Source organism: Puma concolor, chromosome C2 (genome assembly GCF_028749965.1).
Source record: "Puma concolor isolate L17-30 chromosome C2, mPumCon1.1.hap2, whole genome shotgun sequence".
In the NCBI taxonomy this organism is placed as follows: Eukaryota; Metazoa; Chordata; class Mammalia; order Carnivora; family Felidae; genus Puma; species Puma concolor.
In genome coordinates, this window is record NC_141675.1 from 141,781,722 (window position 1) to 141,796,489 (window position 14,768).

The 14,768-nt window shown below is 43.0% G+C and overlaps 1 protein-coding gene and 1 long non-coding RNA gene across 8 annotated transcripts in view; both read right to left on the bottom strand.

Annotated features, from left to right (window-relative positions):
• Nucleotides 1-14,768, bottom strand: part of APP (amyloid beta precursor protein) — a 271,815-nt gene that overhangs the window by 86,637 nt on the left and 170,410 nt on the right. For 3 of the 7 annotated variants that reach the window (XM_086675788.1, XM_086675784.1, XM_086675783.1), the window contains one exon: nucleotides 13,525-13,581. The exons of the other annotated variants lie outside the window; for them this stretch is intronic. In XM_086675788.1, coding sequence (XP_086531914.1) covers nucleotides 13,525-13,581 — 57 coding nt within the window. The remainder of the gene's footprint in view (nucleotides 1-13,524; nucleotides 13,582-14,768) is intronic. 7 annotated transcript variants of the gene reach the window in all.
• LOC147577561 (uncharacterized) lies at nucleotides 3,402-12,418 on the bottom strand. The gene is made up of 2 exons (XR_015240403.1): nucleotides 11,314-12,418; nucleotides 3,402-10,497 (listed from the first exon to the last, which is right to left on the bottom strand). It is a non-coding gene; the product is annotated as an uncharacterized LOC147577561 (long non-coding RNA).

The window sequence follows — 14,768 nt, forward strand, 5'->3', positions numbered from 1 at the left end:
ATAATATCCCAAAGAGTTAAATGAGAAGTATTTATGGCTAAATCATTTGGAAACTAATTTCTGAGATAAATGTCTTTTATACATGCTTTGAGAAAAAACGCCTGGAATCTCCACAACCCAAAGGCTCCAAGATTTGAACCAAAACCAGAAGGCTTTTTTCATTACATAATCAAACAATATCTTTTTTTTTTTTTTCAACGTTTATTTATTTTTGGGACAGAGAGAGACAGAGCATGAACGGGGGAGGGGCAGAGAGAGAGGGAGACACAGAATCGGAAACAGGCTCCAGGCTCCGAGCCATCAGCCCAGAGCCTGACGCGGGGCTCGAACTCACGGACCGCGAGATCGTGACCCGGCTGAAGTCGGACGCCTAACCGACTGTGCCACCCAGGCGCCCCATCAAACAATATCTTAATTTTAAAGAGAAAATATCTGTTCAGATTTCTTCCCCTTTTTCTTTAATCAAGGTTTAAGAATTATTATTATTAACAACAAAAAAAGAGCAGTTTAGGTGTCTATATAGATGGCTGCTTTCAAGTGGAAGGAAGGAAGTGGGGCATATTCCTGGAATTATTTTTCTTTAAATTTTTTTTTTTATTCAACGTTTTTATTTATTTTTGGGACAGAGAGAGACAGAGCATGAACGGGGGAGGGGCAGAGAGAGAGGGAGACACAGCATCGGAAACAGGCTCCAGGCTCCGAGCCATCAGCCCAGAGCCCCACGCGGGGCTCGAACTCACGGACCGCGAGATCGTGACCTGGCTGAAGTCGGACGCTTAACCGACTGCGCCACCCAGGCGCCCCTGAAATTATTTTTCAAAACACTTTGTGTTCCCTCTTCGGCTGCCACCAGGGGATTCTGAGTCAATAGGTCTGGGACTGGCACAGGACGTACATATTAAAAAGCATCTGGTCCCATCTTCTGTGTGGTAGATGAGTGAGAACGTGTTTCAGCAGCGAATGGGGAAAGCGCTGGAATTAGGCACACCTTGATGCTCGTGTTTCTTAGACTGGCTGTGACCCAGGGCAGGTAATGTGAGTCATCTACGTACCCGTTTCTTTATCTGTCAGCCAGCATGCTAGGTGCACTGGGAAAATGAGATGCCACCCCATGTGTGTTACACAGCCTGCACCCAGGGTGGCACCCAGGGTCCTTCACGTCAGTGCCCTCGGTCTCTTCCCTGGCATCACATGTAATCCAAATCTTGGAGCGTAAACAAACCATAGAAAAAATGAGCTTTTATTTCACACACAGGACCACCACCCACGGGAAAAGCAGTAGGTATTTTTCTAAAAGATCTTCGGGGGGGCGCCTGGGTGGCTCAGTCGGTTAAGTGTCTGACTTCGACTCAGGTCACAATCTCGTGGTCTGTGAGTTCGAGCCCCGCGTCTGGCTCTGGGCTGATGGCTCAGAGCCTGGAGCCTGCTTCGGATTCTGTGTCTCCCTCTCTCTCTGACCCTCCCCCGTTCATGTTCTGTCTCTCTCTGTCTCAAAAATAAATAAACGTTAAAAAAAAAAAAAAAAAAGATCTTCGGTATAACCCACATAAAAGGCCCACAGATTATTGAAAATGAGTCCTTAATTTTTAACACTGAAAATCATTTTCAATTTAAAATCTTTTTTTTTTAAAGGAAATCAAAGGCAAGTATTTTTCTGCATAAATTCAAGCAAATCAATATGCAAGTATATTTTACTTCATCATTTTCCCCACTTGAAATGGAAGTGATGTTTAGCATGTTAAATTTGCTTCCCATGGTGTTAATCATTTTTTCATCTTTAAACTGGTATGGCTCAAGCGAGAACGAGTTAAAGTTCTTTTCAGCACAGTGCAATCTGGCAGAATGACAAAATTAGGCAAATAGTACTTTTCATTTTGAACACATGAAAATGTATAAATGTTTGAGGCTATTTTCACTGATCGAGATAGCCATCCGTTAAGTGTCAGAACCATAACTGGGGCGCCTGGGTGGCTCAGTTGGTTGAAAGTCCGACTCCGGCTCAGCTCACCATCTTACAGTTTGTGGGTTTGAGCCCCGCGTCGGGCTCTGTGCTGACAGCTCAGAGCCCGGAGCAGGTTTCGGATTCTGTGTCTCCCTCTCTCTCTGACCCTCCCCCACTCATGCTCTGTCTCTCTCTCTCTCTCTGTCAAAAATAAATAAACATTAAAAAAAAAAAAAGAACCATAGCGGCATCCTCTTCGAAAACTGGAATTATAAAAGTTACTACATAACTAGGGGAAGTTCTCCATCCAATTTTTATGGTTGGCAAATTTTATGGTTTTCTCCAAGTCTTATGATTTGCAAATATTGTCTACTGTTTTATGGAAAAGGAGATCAACACGAAAATCCGAGTCAGTATAATCGCATTATAGCCTATGTTAAAATGTAGCTTTGCAATATTAAGAATAAAAGAATCATAAAGAAATGAGCATGCAAGGTATAGTTAATAGGATTAAGAATATTTCAAGTGTTAAACCTTCTTTTTAGGCACATGGAAATAAATACAAATACTGTATTACTGATTTATTCCATTGAACCCAGTATTTCCCTTCGAGTAAATCCTTGTAAGCGGCTCTTGTTATTTCCTTTAGTTAAGGACTTTAAAGGAAGCAGTCTCTCTTTTAATCTTTTTTTTTTTTTTAATTTTTTTTTTCAACGTTTATTTATTTATTTTTGGGACAGAGAGAGACAGAGCATGAACGGGGGAGGGGCAGAGAGAGAGGGAGACACAGAGTTGGAAACAGGCTCCAGGCTCCGAGCCATCAGCCCAGAGCCTGACGCGGGGCTCGAACTCCCGGACCGCGAGATCGTGACCTGGCTGAAGTCGGACGCTTAACCGACTGCGCCACCCAGGCGCCCCTCTCTTTTAATCTTTAAATCAAACATTGTAGCCATTCACACTAACCTTCCATTTCAATTAGTGTGAGTGAAACATTCCTGTATTCATACCAATGAGCAAACCAGATCACTGTACAGGCAAGGACAGAAGAATGATGGTACATCTTGATATGTGAAAATGAATTTACTATTTCATTATCACTACCCTGCAGCTGGTAGGGAGGAAGGGAAGAATGTTTTTAAGCAGGGGTTTGTACAGAGAGCTCGGCTTCTATTTCTCTAATATTCCCATGTCCTAAAGACATGGTCACACGAGGAACAGCTGATAGTTTGTGATAAAGTCCACGGTAGGCCAGACACAGGATAACAAGGACAGTGGGCAGGGGCAGGAACCCTGTGCCCTTTCAAAAACGTGCTTCCTTTGGGAAAAGAGTGGTTCGAGGAATGACAGGGTATGTTACAGGCCACAAAGGAACGGGAAGCTGTATATCACGGGTCACTTAAAACATAGGTCATTAAAAAATATTTTTTAAGTTTATGTATTGTTAAAACTTTTTTTAATGTTTATTCTTGAGAGAGAGAGAGGGGGAGAGAGAGAGAGAGAGAGAGAGAGACGCAGAGTGTGAGCAGGGGAGGGGCAGAGAGAGAGGGAGACACAGGAATTGGAAGCAGGCTCCAGGCTCTGAACTGTCAGCACAGAGCTGGACGCGGGGCTTGAACTCACAAACTGTGAGATGATGACCTGTGCCGAAGTTGGACGTGCAACCGACTGAGCCACCCAGGCGCATCTATTTATTTATTTTTTGAGAGAGAGACAGAAATAGCATGAGAAGGGGCAGAGAGAGACAGGGAGAGAGAGAATCCCAAGCAGGTTCCATGCTGTCAGCACAGAGCCCGATGTGGGGCTTGATTTCATGAAACTGCGAAATCACGACCTGAGATGAAACCAAGAGTTGGATGCTTAACCGACTGAGCCACCCAGGCACGCCAAAACATAGGTCATTTCAACAACGAAGAAAGTGGAAGCAAATTGGACTTAGGACATTTACTTTTGTTGTGGTTTTATAAGCTAACATACAGCAGTCTGTCCTGTCCAGAGGCCTCTGAGGCTCCTTAAAAATTGAGACACAGGCTCAGATTTCCAAGTTGGCCAAATAATAATAGCCCAGGTTCATTTGCTTCTACTGCGCTAGGTGCTTTCCAGGTGTCCCCATTTAATACGTGGGGAGAATCAAAAATTACCCCATTGCATTTATTGTGCGTTTAACACAGCTCCTCATATCCCCGACCCACAAACAGGTCTGAATTTAAGATTAGGTAAACCATGAAAAGGCTTATAAAGTGAACCGTTAGAGTAGAAGAGGGTTAATCCCATGGATACGTCCAGGGCACTGGAAAGTATTTGCTTTTGTTATTGAACGACAATTGGTGAAAAATATGCTTTGCTAAGTTATCTGCAGACCCGTTTTCTAGCAAACAGCCGTTCCTGCCCTGAATGTTATCTGGCAAATGACCTCCAACCAAAGTTCAACAGAATCCAGTAGGGTTATGAGACTGGGGCCAGGCGTGTGAAGCTGGATGATCTTTTAGCCTTCGGCCCCTGCTCTGTCGTGCTCATTCATGCCTTCTGCAAGCAAGCTCGCTGGGTATATTCCCCTTTTGCGGAAAACTGGACTTAAAATTCAGGGTTAAACGCCTTTAGCTCTGGGTTTTGACCTCTAGCCGACAAATCATTAGCAGCACATGGCACCGTCCTATGCGTGGGCTTCTAAACTGTGAAATGACCTTCATCTTGATTTTCTTCGTGTCTCAAAACAGCCTTATAAACCATGGTAGGACATACACCTTTTCATACTAAGAATGGGTGTCTGAATGGAATACCAAATAATAAAAAAAAAAAAACGCTACAGGAAAGCAGTTCTACTTCACAGCACTTTACCGCCTCAAGGTGAACATTCTGCTTCCCCAAATCCAGCACATTCTGGATGACTGATGCTTTCAATATGAACCTCATCCTGGCTTGTTTGCTACTCTGGGAGGTCAGAGGTATCTGAAAAGCCGAGACAGCGGCTCGGATGTAGACTGTGCCGCCTCTAGTGTGCCCGTTCATTCCTTTATCCCTCTGTTTCACAAAAATTACACCCCACACTAATGTGAGACGCACGGGACAAACCAATGAAGACAACAGAGACCGCTGTTCTTGGGGAATCATATTCTAGAGAGAGAAACCACCGCTTCAGGAGAAAAAAAAAAAAAAAAGACAAAATTAAGACACGTTGTTAGAATGCGATTTCTATCATGGAGAAAAAAGAAAACTATAGCAGGGCTGGCAAGAATCAGGGGGTGCAGGGGAAGGGAGCTGGCGGTGGGTGAGAGACCACAGCAGGAAGGAGGTGGCCAGGCCGGGTCTAATTGAGGTGATGTTTAGACAAAGAATTGAAGCCCCACCTCCCTGTTAGCAGCTGCAAGAACGTAGCAGGCAGATGCAGAAACGAGCACAAAGGCCCTAAGAGGTGAGAGTGCCTGGAAAATTCCTGGACAAGCTAGGTCAGTGTGGCCAGAGCTGAAGAAGCAAGGGAGACAGTAAGCAGCGAAGAGGCAGAGAGGAAACGCTGGTCACATCAGGCGAGGCCTGCTACCCTCCGTAAGGATGGCGAGGAGCCAATGGGAGTTGTTTTGAGAAAGGGAAATATGTGATATGATGCTTTAAAAGGGCCACTCTAAGGGTGCCTGGGTGGCTCAGTCGGTTAAGCGGCTGACTTCAGTCAGGTCATGATCTCGCGGTTTGTGGGTTCGAGCCCCGCGTCGGGTTCTGTGCTGACAGCTCAGAGCCCGGAGCCTGCTATGGATTCTATGTCTCCTTCTCTCTCAAAAATAAATAAACATTAAAAAAAAAAAAAAAAAAAAAAAGGTCATTCTGTCTCTGCCAAGGGGCAGAGGAAGGAGGTCTCTCAAGGGTAAAAGATAAAAAGGAGGGTGGGTTGGAAAAGCAGCAGGAGATAGTGAGGCGTTCTCTTGGAAGGCTCTCCACCCCTCCTCCCAGACATAAGACGAATCACAGATTTGCTTCTTTCTCATCACCTAAACCACAGGTAACCAGATACTAAGGGAGAAATTCTTTTCATGTGTGTGTGTGTGTGTGTGTGTGTGTGTGTATTCATTTCAGTTTTAATAATTTTGTACCAATGGGTGTCACAATATTCTCACTTCACGTTGATTGTAAACTCTCTTGGTACCTGTCGGAGCCTTTTTTTTTTGGTGGATGGAGTTTGGCACACATCTGCTTTCAGTTTATTAATGACGCCTGGTGCTGCACCCTATGTTCCTGTAACAAAATACATCACCATCACTGGGGACACGATGCCAATGAAAGGTTTCCATTGCAGCATTTCCCCTGAGAAAATGTTACAATTTTTAGGAAACTCACTTCCAAACGAGGGGAAAACTGGTATTATTTTTAGGATGTGGTAAAAGTCCCTCCCCTTGCCCATTAGGAAGAAGCTCTGTATCAGGGACATGATCAAATTCAGCTAATAAATCAAAGTTGATGCTAAATTTTTAGTTCATTTTCGTTCTGACTATATAATCACTACGACGTACTCCATTTCATACCCAAGACGGCAAGAATGTAGAGTCAAAACACTGCAGACATCGTGAAAAACTGCCTCCATCATTTTGACATTCAGTTGTTTCCTCAATCTCTAGGAGACGCATAATATAAAAAAAATTTTTTTTAATGTTTATTTATTTTTGGGAGAGAGATCGAGTGCGAGCAGGAGGGGGGCAGAGAGAGAGGGAGACACAGAATCCGAAACAGGCTCCAGGCTCTGAGCTGTCAGCACAGAGCCCAACGCGGGGCTCGAACTCACAAACCGTGAGATCATGACCTGAGCTGAAGGTGGATGCTCAACCGACTGAGCCAGCCAGGTGCCCCGTAGGGGATACATAGTTCTACAGTCAAGAAGGGCTCAGGATGTAGAAGGAGGAATGACCCCACCTTCAAACAGTAACAACTCTGACGACCTAGAAGCCAGAAGGCAGAACGTTTCCCCAGAGGCCCGTGAATGGCATTTGGTCAATATACCAGTGTTAGATTCTAACAAGAAAGTCTGGTTAGTCTCCTTTCATCAGGAGAAAGGCAATTTATCTCCACAGCACTGACAACAGAAGATGAAAGTCAATAAAGACCTATTCCAGTCACTGCTTTATCGCTGAAAATACTCTTTGATCCAGTGCTGGCAACAGTGGGACTAGAAATGGCAGTGCTTCCTATGAGAGGTGGCAGTAAGGGTCCTTCACATACAGGTGAAACGTGAACCTGAAAATTTAACCCCGAAACAAGGCAGAGCATGCAGATTGCCACCCTGACTTTAATGAAAAGAAAAAGAAGGAAAAGTCCATTTCTTTCGTTCCAAAATGACTTACTTAAATCCCAAACACATCCTAAACTCAAATATTTATCACACCCGCGAGGTCCAGGTGAGAGGGGACGCTTGTGATGCGAAAACAGCTTGTGTGACCCTTAAATATCATTTCAGACGCTTCTAAAAATGAAAAAGAAGAAAGGAACAAAGGCCCTTTCCCCGGCACGCCCCGGCTCCACGCTTGTTTTATAGGCAGTGCGATCATAGCTGGCCGACCCTGCATCGTGCCGACAGAAGGTAATAAAAATGTAATCTACGCTGTGTTTACTCTAGTCAAGCTACATTTCTTTTTTATGTCTTATGGACACGTACTGATGTGGGAATTTTGTCGATCTGTGAAAGGAGCGTGGAGGCAGGAAGGCTGGCGTTATTTTTATTAATATCACAGTGCACCGCAAAATTGGAGAGCAACCTCGAGTCTGCATCTGAAAACCACATGTGCAGCCACAGCCGTAATAACTGGCATCTAGGCTGCCTTAACCTCCGGTTATTGTTTTCTGTCCATGTGTCCGAAGCCATTCTCAACTTCATTAATGGTGGATCATAAAGAGATTACCTGTCACAGTCACTCAACACTCCACAGATGAGTTCAAAGAGTCAAAATCTGCAATATTATCTACTTTCAAAGGAACTGTAGCAGTAAAAGCCAGATGAAGCTGTTAACCTCTACGGAGGTCTTAAGGATAAAACCAATTTCATTTTCCTCAGGCCGTCCACACCAGTCTTTCTCTACACTTGTATGTTTTAACGTTATATTGTTATTTAATCCTATCACACACCAAGGTCTCATCTCATCAATAAAACTGTCAAGTTATTGGAAGCAGGGAACTTGGTTTACTTTGTTGGTGTCCCTCAAAATACCCAGCTTAGCACCAGCACATCCTGAGCTCAGAAGTTAACGGCTTTATTAAATCAAAGGTTGGCATGCTGGTCTTTTTTTTTTTTTTTTTTTTTTTGCAAATAACGTGTTACTGGAACACAGTTGTTATCTATTTGTTTACCTATTGTCTGTGGCTGTTTTCACAGCTGTAACTGCCAAGTTGAGTATGTATAACAGAGACCATATGGCCTGCAAAACCTCAAATATTGACTCTCTGGTCTTTTGTGGAAAAATTTTTGCCAAAACTTTTATTAAACTATCTACTTACTCTTCTTTGGAAATAGCTGGAGAATAGAGCATATATATATATATATATATATATGGTGGGCATTTTTTACTGTTCTGAGTAGATGAGTTTTTTTTTTTTTTTTTTTTTTTTTTTTTAAAATGCCAGTTTGCTGAGCAAATCAATTCCTGTCAATCTCAGGATCTCTCCCTCTGATAGCTTGGAGGAAAAAGCCATTTTTTATTCTGGTTATTTCTCAATACCAAAGATGTGGCTTCTCATGTGTCAATCTAATAGATTTTACTGCCACTGATGTTTTAATGGTTTTAATTGTCGTTAATAGTGCTTGGCAGTTTTAGAAAAATATCACAGTTCCATTAGTATTCGAGAATGTGCTAATGAGGACTAATATTTGCTTGTTGCCATCAGAAGAACACGTACAGTGTGATTAAGAACAATGGTTCAAGTCTGGACAAACACCGAATGCCTGGGTGTTAGGACAGGATATGACAAATCGGCGGCAAAGGAGGCACATTCCATTCAAAGGGTGCACGGTGAGTTATCTGTGGTTTGCAAATTGTGAGCCACTGTGGCAGCTTTAGAACTTGGGGTGGTGATCTGGCCTGATTTGACATCCTCATTATTTTTTTTTTGAAGTTCGTTTGTTTGTTTGTTTAGAGAGAACATGCGTGTGTGAGCAGGGAAGGGGCAGAGAGAGAGAGGGAGAGAGAATCCCATTTATTTATTTAGAGAGAACATGCGTGTGTGAGCAGGGAAGGGGCAGAGAGAGAGAGGGAGACAGAATCCCATTTATTTATTTAGGGAGAACATGCGTGTGTGAGCAGGGAAGGGGCAGAGAGAGAGAGGGAGACAGAATCCCATTTATTTATTTAGGGAGAACATGCGTGTGTGAGCAGGGAAGGGGCAGAGAGAGAGAGGGAGAGAGAATCCCATTTATTTATTTAGGGAGAATATGCGTGTGTGAGCAGGGAAGGGGCAGAGAGAGAGAGAGGGAGAGAGAATCCCATTCATTTATTTAGGGAGAACATGCGTGTGTGAGCAGGGAAGGGGCAGAGAGAGAGAGAGGGAGAAAGAATCCCATTTATTTATTTAGGGAGAACATGCGTGTGTGAGCAGGGAAGGGGCAGAGAGAGAGGGAGACAGAATCCCAAACGGGCTCTGCGCTGTCAGTGCAGAGCCTGAAGCGGGGCTCAAACTCATGAACCGTGAGATCATGACCTGAGCTAAAACCAAGAGTCAGATGCTCAGCAGAGGGAGCCACCCAGGCACCCTTGTCCTTGTTATTTTTATACACTCTGGCAGTGTATTAGTCTATTCTATGGTATCTTGGCCATTTTGATGTGAGGACAAAAATAATGTTTTTCCTTTCTGGATCCTGCATGAGGCCAGATCCAGCCTTTGCACAGACCCTAAGGCCATAACCACGATCCCGAAGAGCATCCTAGATGCCAAGTCATCTGTGTGGCAAGGCTGTGCGGCATCATGACAGATGGCTGTTCTCTAGCATATGCTGGGATTCTGTGAAACGAAGATGAAACACACAGAGGAGGAGGGGGTGGGGCAGGGGTTCGCTGGCCTGTTCTCTGCCTCCCCAGCAGCACTCACGTCAGAGTAGAAAAACTGAGACCTCTAACTAAGACTATAGTCAGGGCAGCAACAGCGACTTCTACCCCAACTTGTACATACGGAGAGCAGGGATGCGGGTCTAACGGATTCAATTTTCACAAACGTCAACCGAGAATCGGAGGCTTCTGACCGGCAACGCAGCAACATGCCCTCAGAGTTCGTGCAAAGTGTGACTGTTTGCACCAGTCTGGTTGTATCTTTCTGTCGGCTGTGGGCTCACCGTTAGTCTAGATCAGGGGCTCTCAACTGAGGCTGACTTTGCCCGTCCCTGCTTCAGGGTGCAATCTGGCAAAGTCTGGAGACAGTTTCAGTTCACACAGTTGGGGTGCCGTTACTGGCAGCCAGCGGGTAGAGGGTGGGGATACTGCTAAACGTCCTCCATGCACAGGAGAGCATCCGCAAGAATGAATTATCTAGCCCCAAATGTCAACAGTGTCAAGGTTGAGAGACTTGGGTTTATTTATTGTCTGTGCCACAACTCACTGCAAGAAAAGAGGAAAAGATGGGTCATCTGTCATTCTCTTTGGCCAGACCCTTTTGTGCAATCAGCTGACTAAATACGGGCACGATGCTCTGTGTGACATCAAATGCCATTAAAGAGTCATTCTGTTTGCCTTTTGAGATACAATCTGATGGGAAGAACACTAGAAAAAAAATTATTCTCTCATTTGAAACAGAAACTAATCAGTAGATATTTATATAGTACTTTCACTGTTGTTAGCAAACATTGCACTGGGCAGAATGAATGTGAACCTTCTGTGTTGTTCTAAACCCAAATGGGCAGACAAAAAATAATGCCAGAAACAACTCAGGTCTCACCAGATAGTTTTTTCAAACAGGAAAGGATTTTTTCTATAAAGGACTCAAATCCACAAGTTTATGAAAAAAATGAAAGCTCTTAGCCTCATCTCTCTCTCTCTCTACCTGTGGTTTAGAGTCTTATCTTCTATGAACAAAATAATAATAATAAAAAAATCAATATTCCTTAAAATTGCAATGCTCAGAAGTGGTTTTTATGACAAAGATTTAACCTGATCATAATCCGCTTTGAAGAGGAAAATTATTGTACGTGTAATGTAGGCCATCACACATCTTCTCCTTGTGTGCGATGTTACATCAGTTTAACGGAGAAGCTTTTCCTATCTCCTTTCATATTTCTTATTTGGCTAGAAGCAACTCAAACTGAGAAACCCATCAAACAAACCACTCTGGGGAAAAGAGAGATCCTCCAATAAAGCCTAGACTGGTGGAGAAGCCAAGTGCAAGCCCATCTTGCTAAATCCTATGGGCTTGCTCACCTTCTTTTTGGGCTCTTTTCCTCCAACTACATCCTGCCATCTGCATTTGACCTCCAGATGACCGTGAATCCTTTAAATCAGATGTGTAACTTTGCTATAAATAAGGAAGCATAGCTGCGCAGGCTATGAATAACTGGAAATTATATGCTTTCTCTAGTCTGTTTGTACCAGCACTGCAGATCACTTCACTCGCTGTGATGAAGAGTCTCTGCAGGTAGACAAGAAAATATAGCCGCCAAAATCACTTCCCCTCCTAGAAAGGAAAGGTGTCATGATCCCAAATACACTGCAAGTAGTCGGAGAAAATTACTGGGAAAGAGAAAATTGCGAGAGATCTTCAACGTCTGTTTGGAAAATCTGAGGTACTTCATGAAAATAAATTTATCAAGTCATGTTCATGTCTGTTAATTACTAAAAATGGAAAAATACAATTGTATGCTAACATGCTATGAAATGAAATATTTTTTATAAAAGGGGGGAAGATATTTCATTTGTTGATGCATGCTTTATTTACTGCATTTAGAAAAAATGTTTTTTAACATTCTTCCTCTTTCTGTTATTTTCTGTATTCTTAAAATGCATTTTGAACTCCAAATACTAATTTTTCTAACGTAAAAAACAGAGCCCAATACTTGACCGTATGGAGTATAAGTGCAGAGCCACAATATCATTTAGGTTTCAAAGCTGGTCCTGCCACGTTTGATGGCTCTCACAGCTTCATTTTCTCGTATGTATAAAGGAAATGAGGAAAATGCCCACAAAGTGTTCCTGAGAAAAATAAATGATCCATGAAAACACCGGGTAAATTGCAACCTGCCACAAAGATCAATATATTATCAATCCTACAGTGTAATATCCAGTTTTCTCCAGTCCTGTGTGTCTACTCACTTGTAATACTTTCAATGTTGTTAGAAAAAATGCTTTGTCACAATCACAAAAATATGTGGACTATACTAGTGAAACTCCCACATCTTTCAAAAGTTATATATAAAGTGAATGAATGTGAATCTCATGGTGGCCATTAAAAAACCTTAATGGTCTATGATGAAATTATAAGTTACATAATTCTCCAACTGTTATCTATCCCTTTTTTTTAAAGGTAATTGGTTTCATCAATTTGGAGACCAGGTTTTTTAAGGATAATATAAATATATGCTCATTTTCATTATATATGAATGCGAGCTGAAATTGTCTCTTTTTCTAGCAACTATAAGCATCAATAATGTGTGTGTGTGTGCACATGTATCATCCTTAACCTAAAGAAGGATAAATTTATTTATGGATATAATCCACATTTTAATATAAGTACTTGTGGGGGCTCCTGGGTGGCTCAGTCAGTTTAGCGTCTGACTTCAGCTTAGGTCATGATCTCACGGCTCATGAGTTCGAGCCCCATGTTGGGCTCTGTGCTGACAGCTCTGAACCTGGAGCCTGCTTCAGATTCTGTGTCTCCCTCTCTCTGTCCCTCCCCTCCTCACGCTCTGTCTCTCTCTCAAAACTAACATTAAAAAAATAATAATAAATACCTGTGTGTTAACATTTTAAAACCAAGGTAGTCAGATACACCAAGTGAAATCAATCACAAAACACAGACATTCTAAGGTTGGATGATGATTTCTTTGGAAAAATCTTTCCACAACCTAATGATAAAACCTGAGGTCGGGCACTTTTGCCCTAGTAAGGTGCATTCAGGGAGAGGAAGAAGAGGTGGTTAGGGAATCTAAAGGTAGTCTTTCACTTCCTAAGGCTTAACATCTGCCTTACAACACATAAGTGAAGCCCGTGCATACGCACTGGTCTGTGGAGTCAGCACCACGCATGTATATGATGTATTTTTCTGGGAAACGAGTCACTTATATTCATGGCCTCTTGTAAAGCTATGGCATCTTGACAGCTTTAGGAAATAGAATAGTGATGCCAAATAAAACACAGTAATGTTATACGTACGGTATGTAGCAGAATGACATGAAGCTGAAAAAAAATTTTTCATCAGAAATAGAAGTTGAGTCAATCCTCGTAGCCTGGCATCTGAAGTTGTCTGGCAAAACTGGACACAGTTACAAGCAAAGCAATGGAAATACACATTTTATGAAAAGACAGGTGTTCAAGAAACAGAACCATGCAAAGAAAGTGATGATGCTGGAGTTATACAGCCATGCACTGTACTATCTCCTCCTTCCCCCCAACCCCCTCCAGTGAACGACAACATACGTTTAACAGCATCTTGGGGAAGAGGTTCCTGGGTAGTCTTGAGTAAGCTTTGGGACACTATGGAGAAAATAAGAGAACATAACTAAAAACAAAAAATAGAAACATGGGAATGGTGGCTGAAACTTACATGATTCCACTGACCAAAGGGAAAAACAAAAACACAAACATTGGATTAAAAACTAAAACAAAACTGTACAAACACCTTCAGGCTTGGCCCCAGCTCAGGACCAAAGTAAACATAAATATATTTGCCGAATAATATCTCAGCGTGCTGGGTATTTTGTCTCCAATACCACTTGTAAGTAACATCCTGAGGATTTCCTGCTCCCATTGTCCCTTCTTAGTGTCAACCATCACCAAGGTCCCAAGGATCCACGCCTTTCACCCATTCGTAGGGCAGCCTCCAGCTCTCATCTCGGGCCACGTGTTGAAGCTTCACTGTCCCCTTAGATCTGTCCACCCTTCTGACTGACCTTAAGCCTCTCACATTTGTTTTCTTGATAAACTATTCTATAGCCTCCTTACCCTGGAACTAAATACGGACGGCTTGGCTTATCCATTACACCTGCGTTGGGAATCTCTGCCTTTTGCAAATCTTTCCGCAAAAGGTGTACCATCCAGGGCACCTCCAGAGGCTCCAAATGACCTGTGTTGCCCACTGTTCGCTCCCAGCCTGAGTCAAATCAGACCGATCAAATGGAGACTGCGAGCGTATAGGCCGCTGTCGTGTTTTGGTGGGGGGATCATTTCCAACTCGAGGCAAATTCCTCACTGCCGATAATTTTCAAAAACCCTTATTACATGCGCGCACACACACACAATTTATATTACAAAAAATAAATCCACCTCAGGGAAATAGAGGAAAACAGTTTGGAAATGTGCCAAGAAATCTCCCTCAGCAGCTAAGCCAGTTAGAATCTCTGTAACAAAAGTTCTTTGTTCAAGAGGCTGCAGGCAACAGAATCCCCCATTGTGTTCCCGGTTACCTGACCTAATTAACTTCTTTGTTTGAAACTGAAGAAGGGAGTCCTTGCTGCAAGAAGCCACAATCATCCAATGGCGGCCAGGAAAGAGGCCCTTGGGGTTACCAATTCCTACACCTGTTCTCACACATGACAGAAATGGAGTCATCCCTCATACAGGAGACCAGTGGGAACTTTTCCATTAGATTCCACTTAGATGCTCGGCTTCACAATAGAAGGTCTTAATGGCGCAGGTCCTTTTGTTGTTTAGCTTAAGCCTAG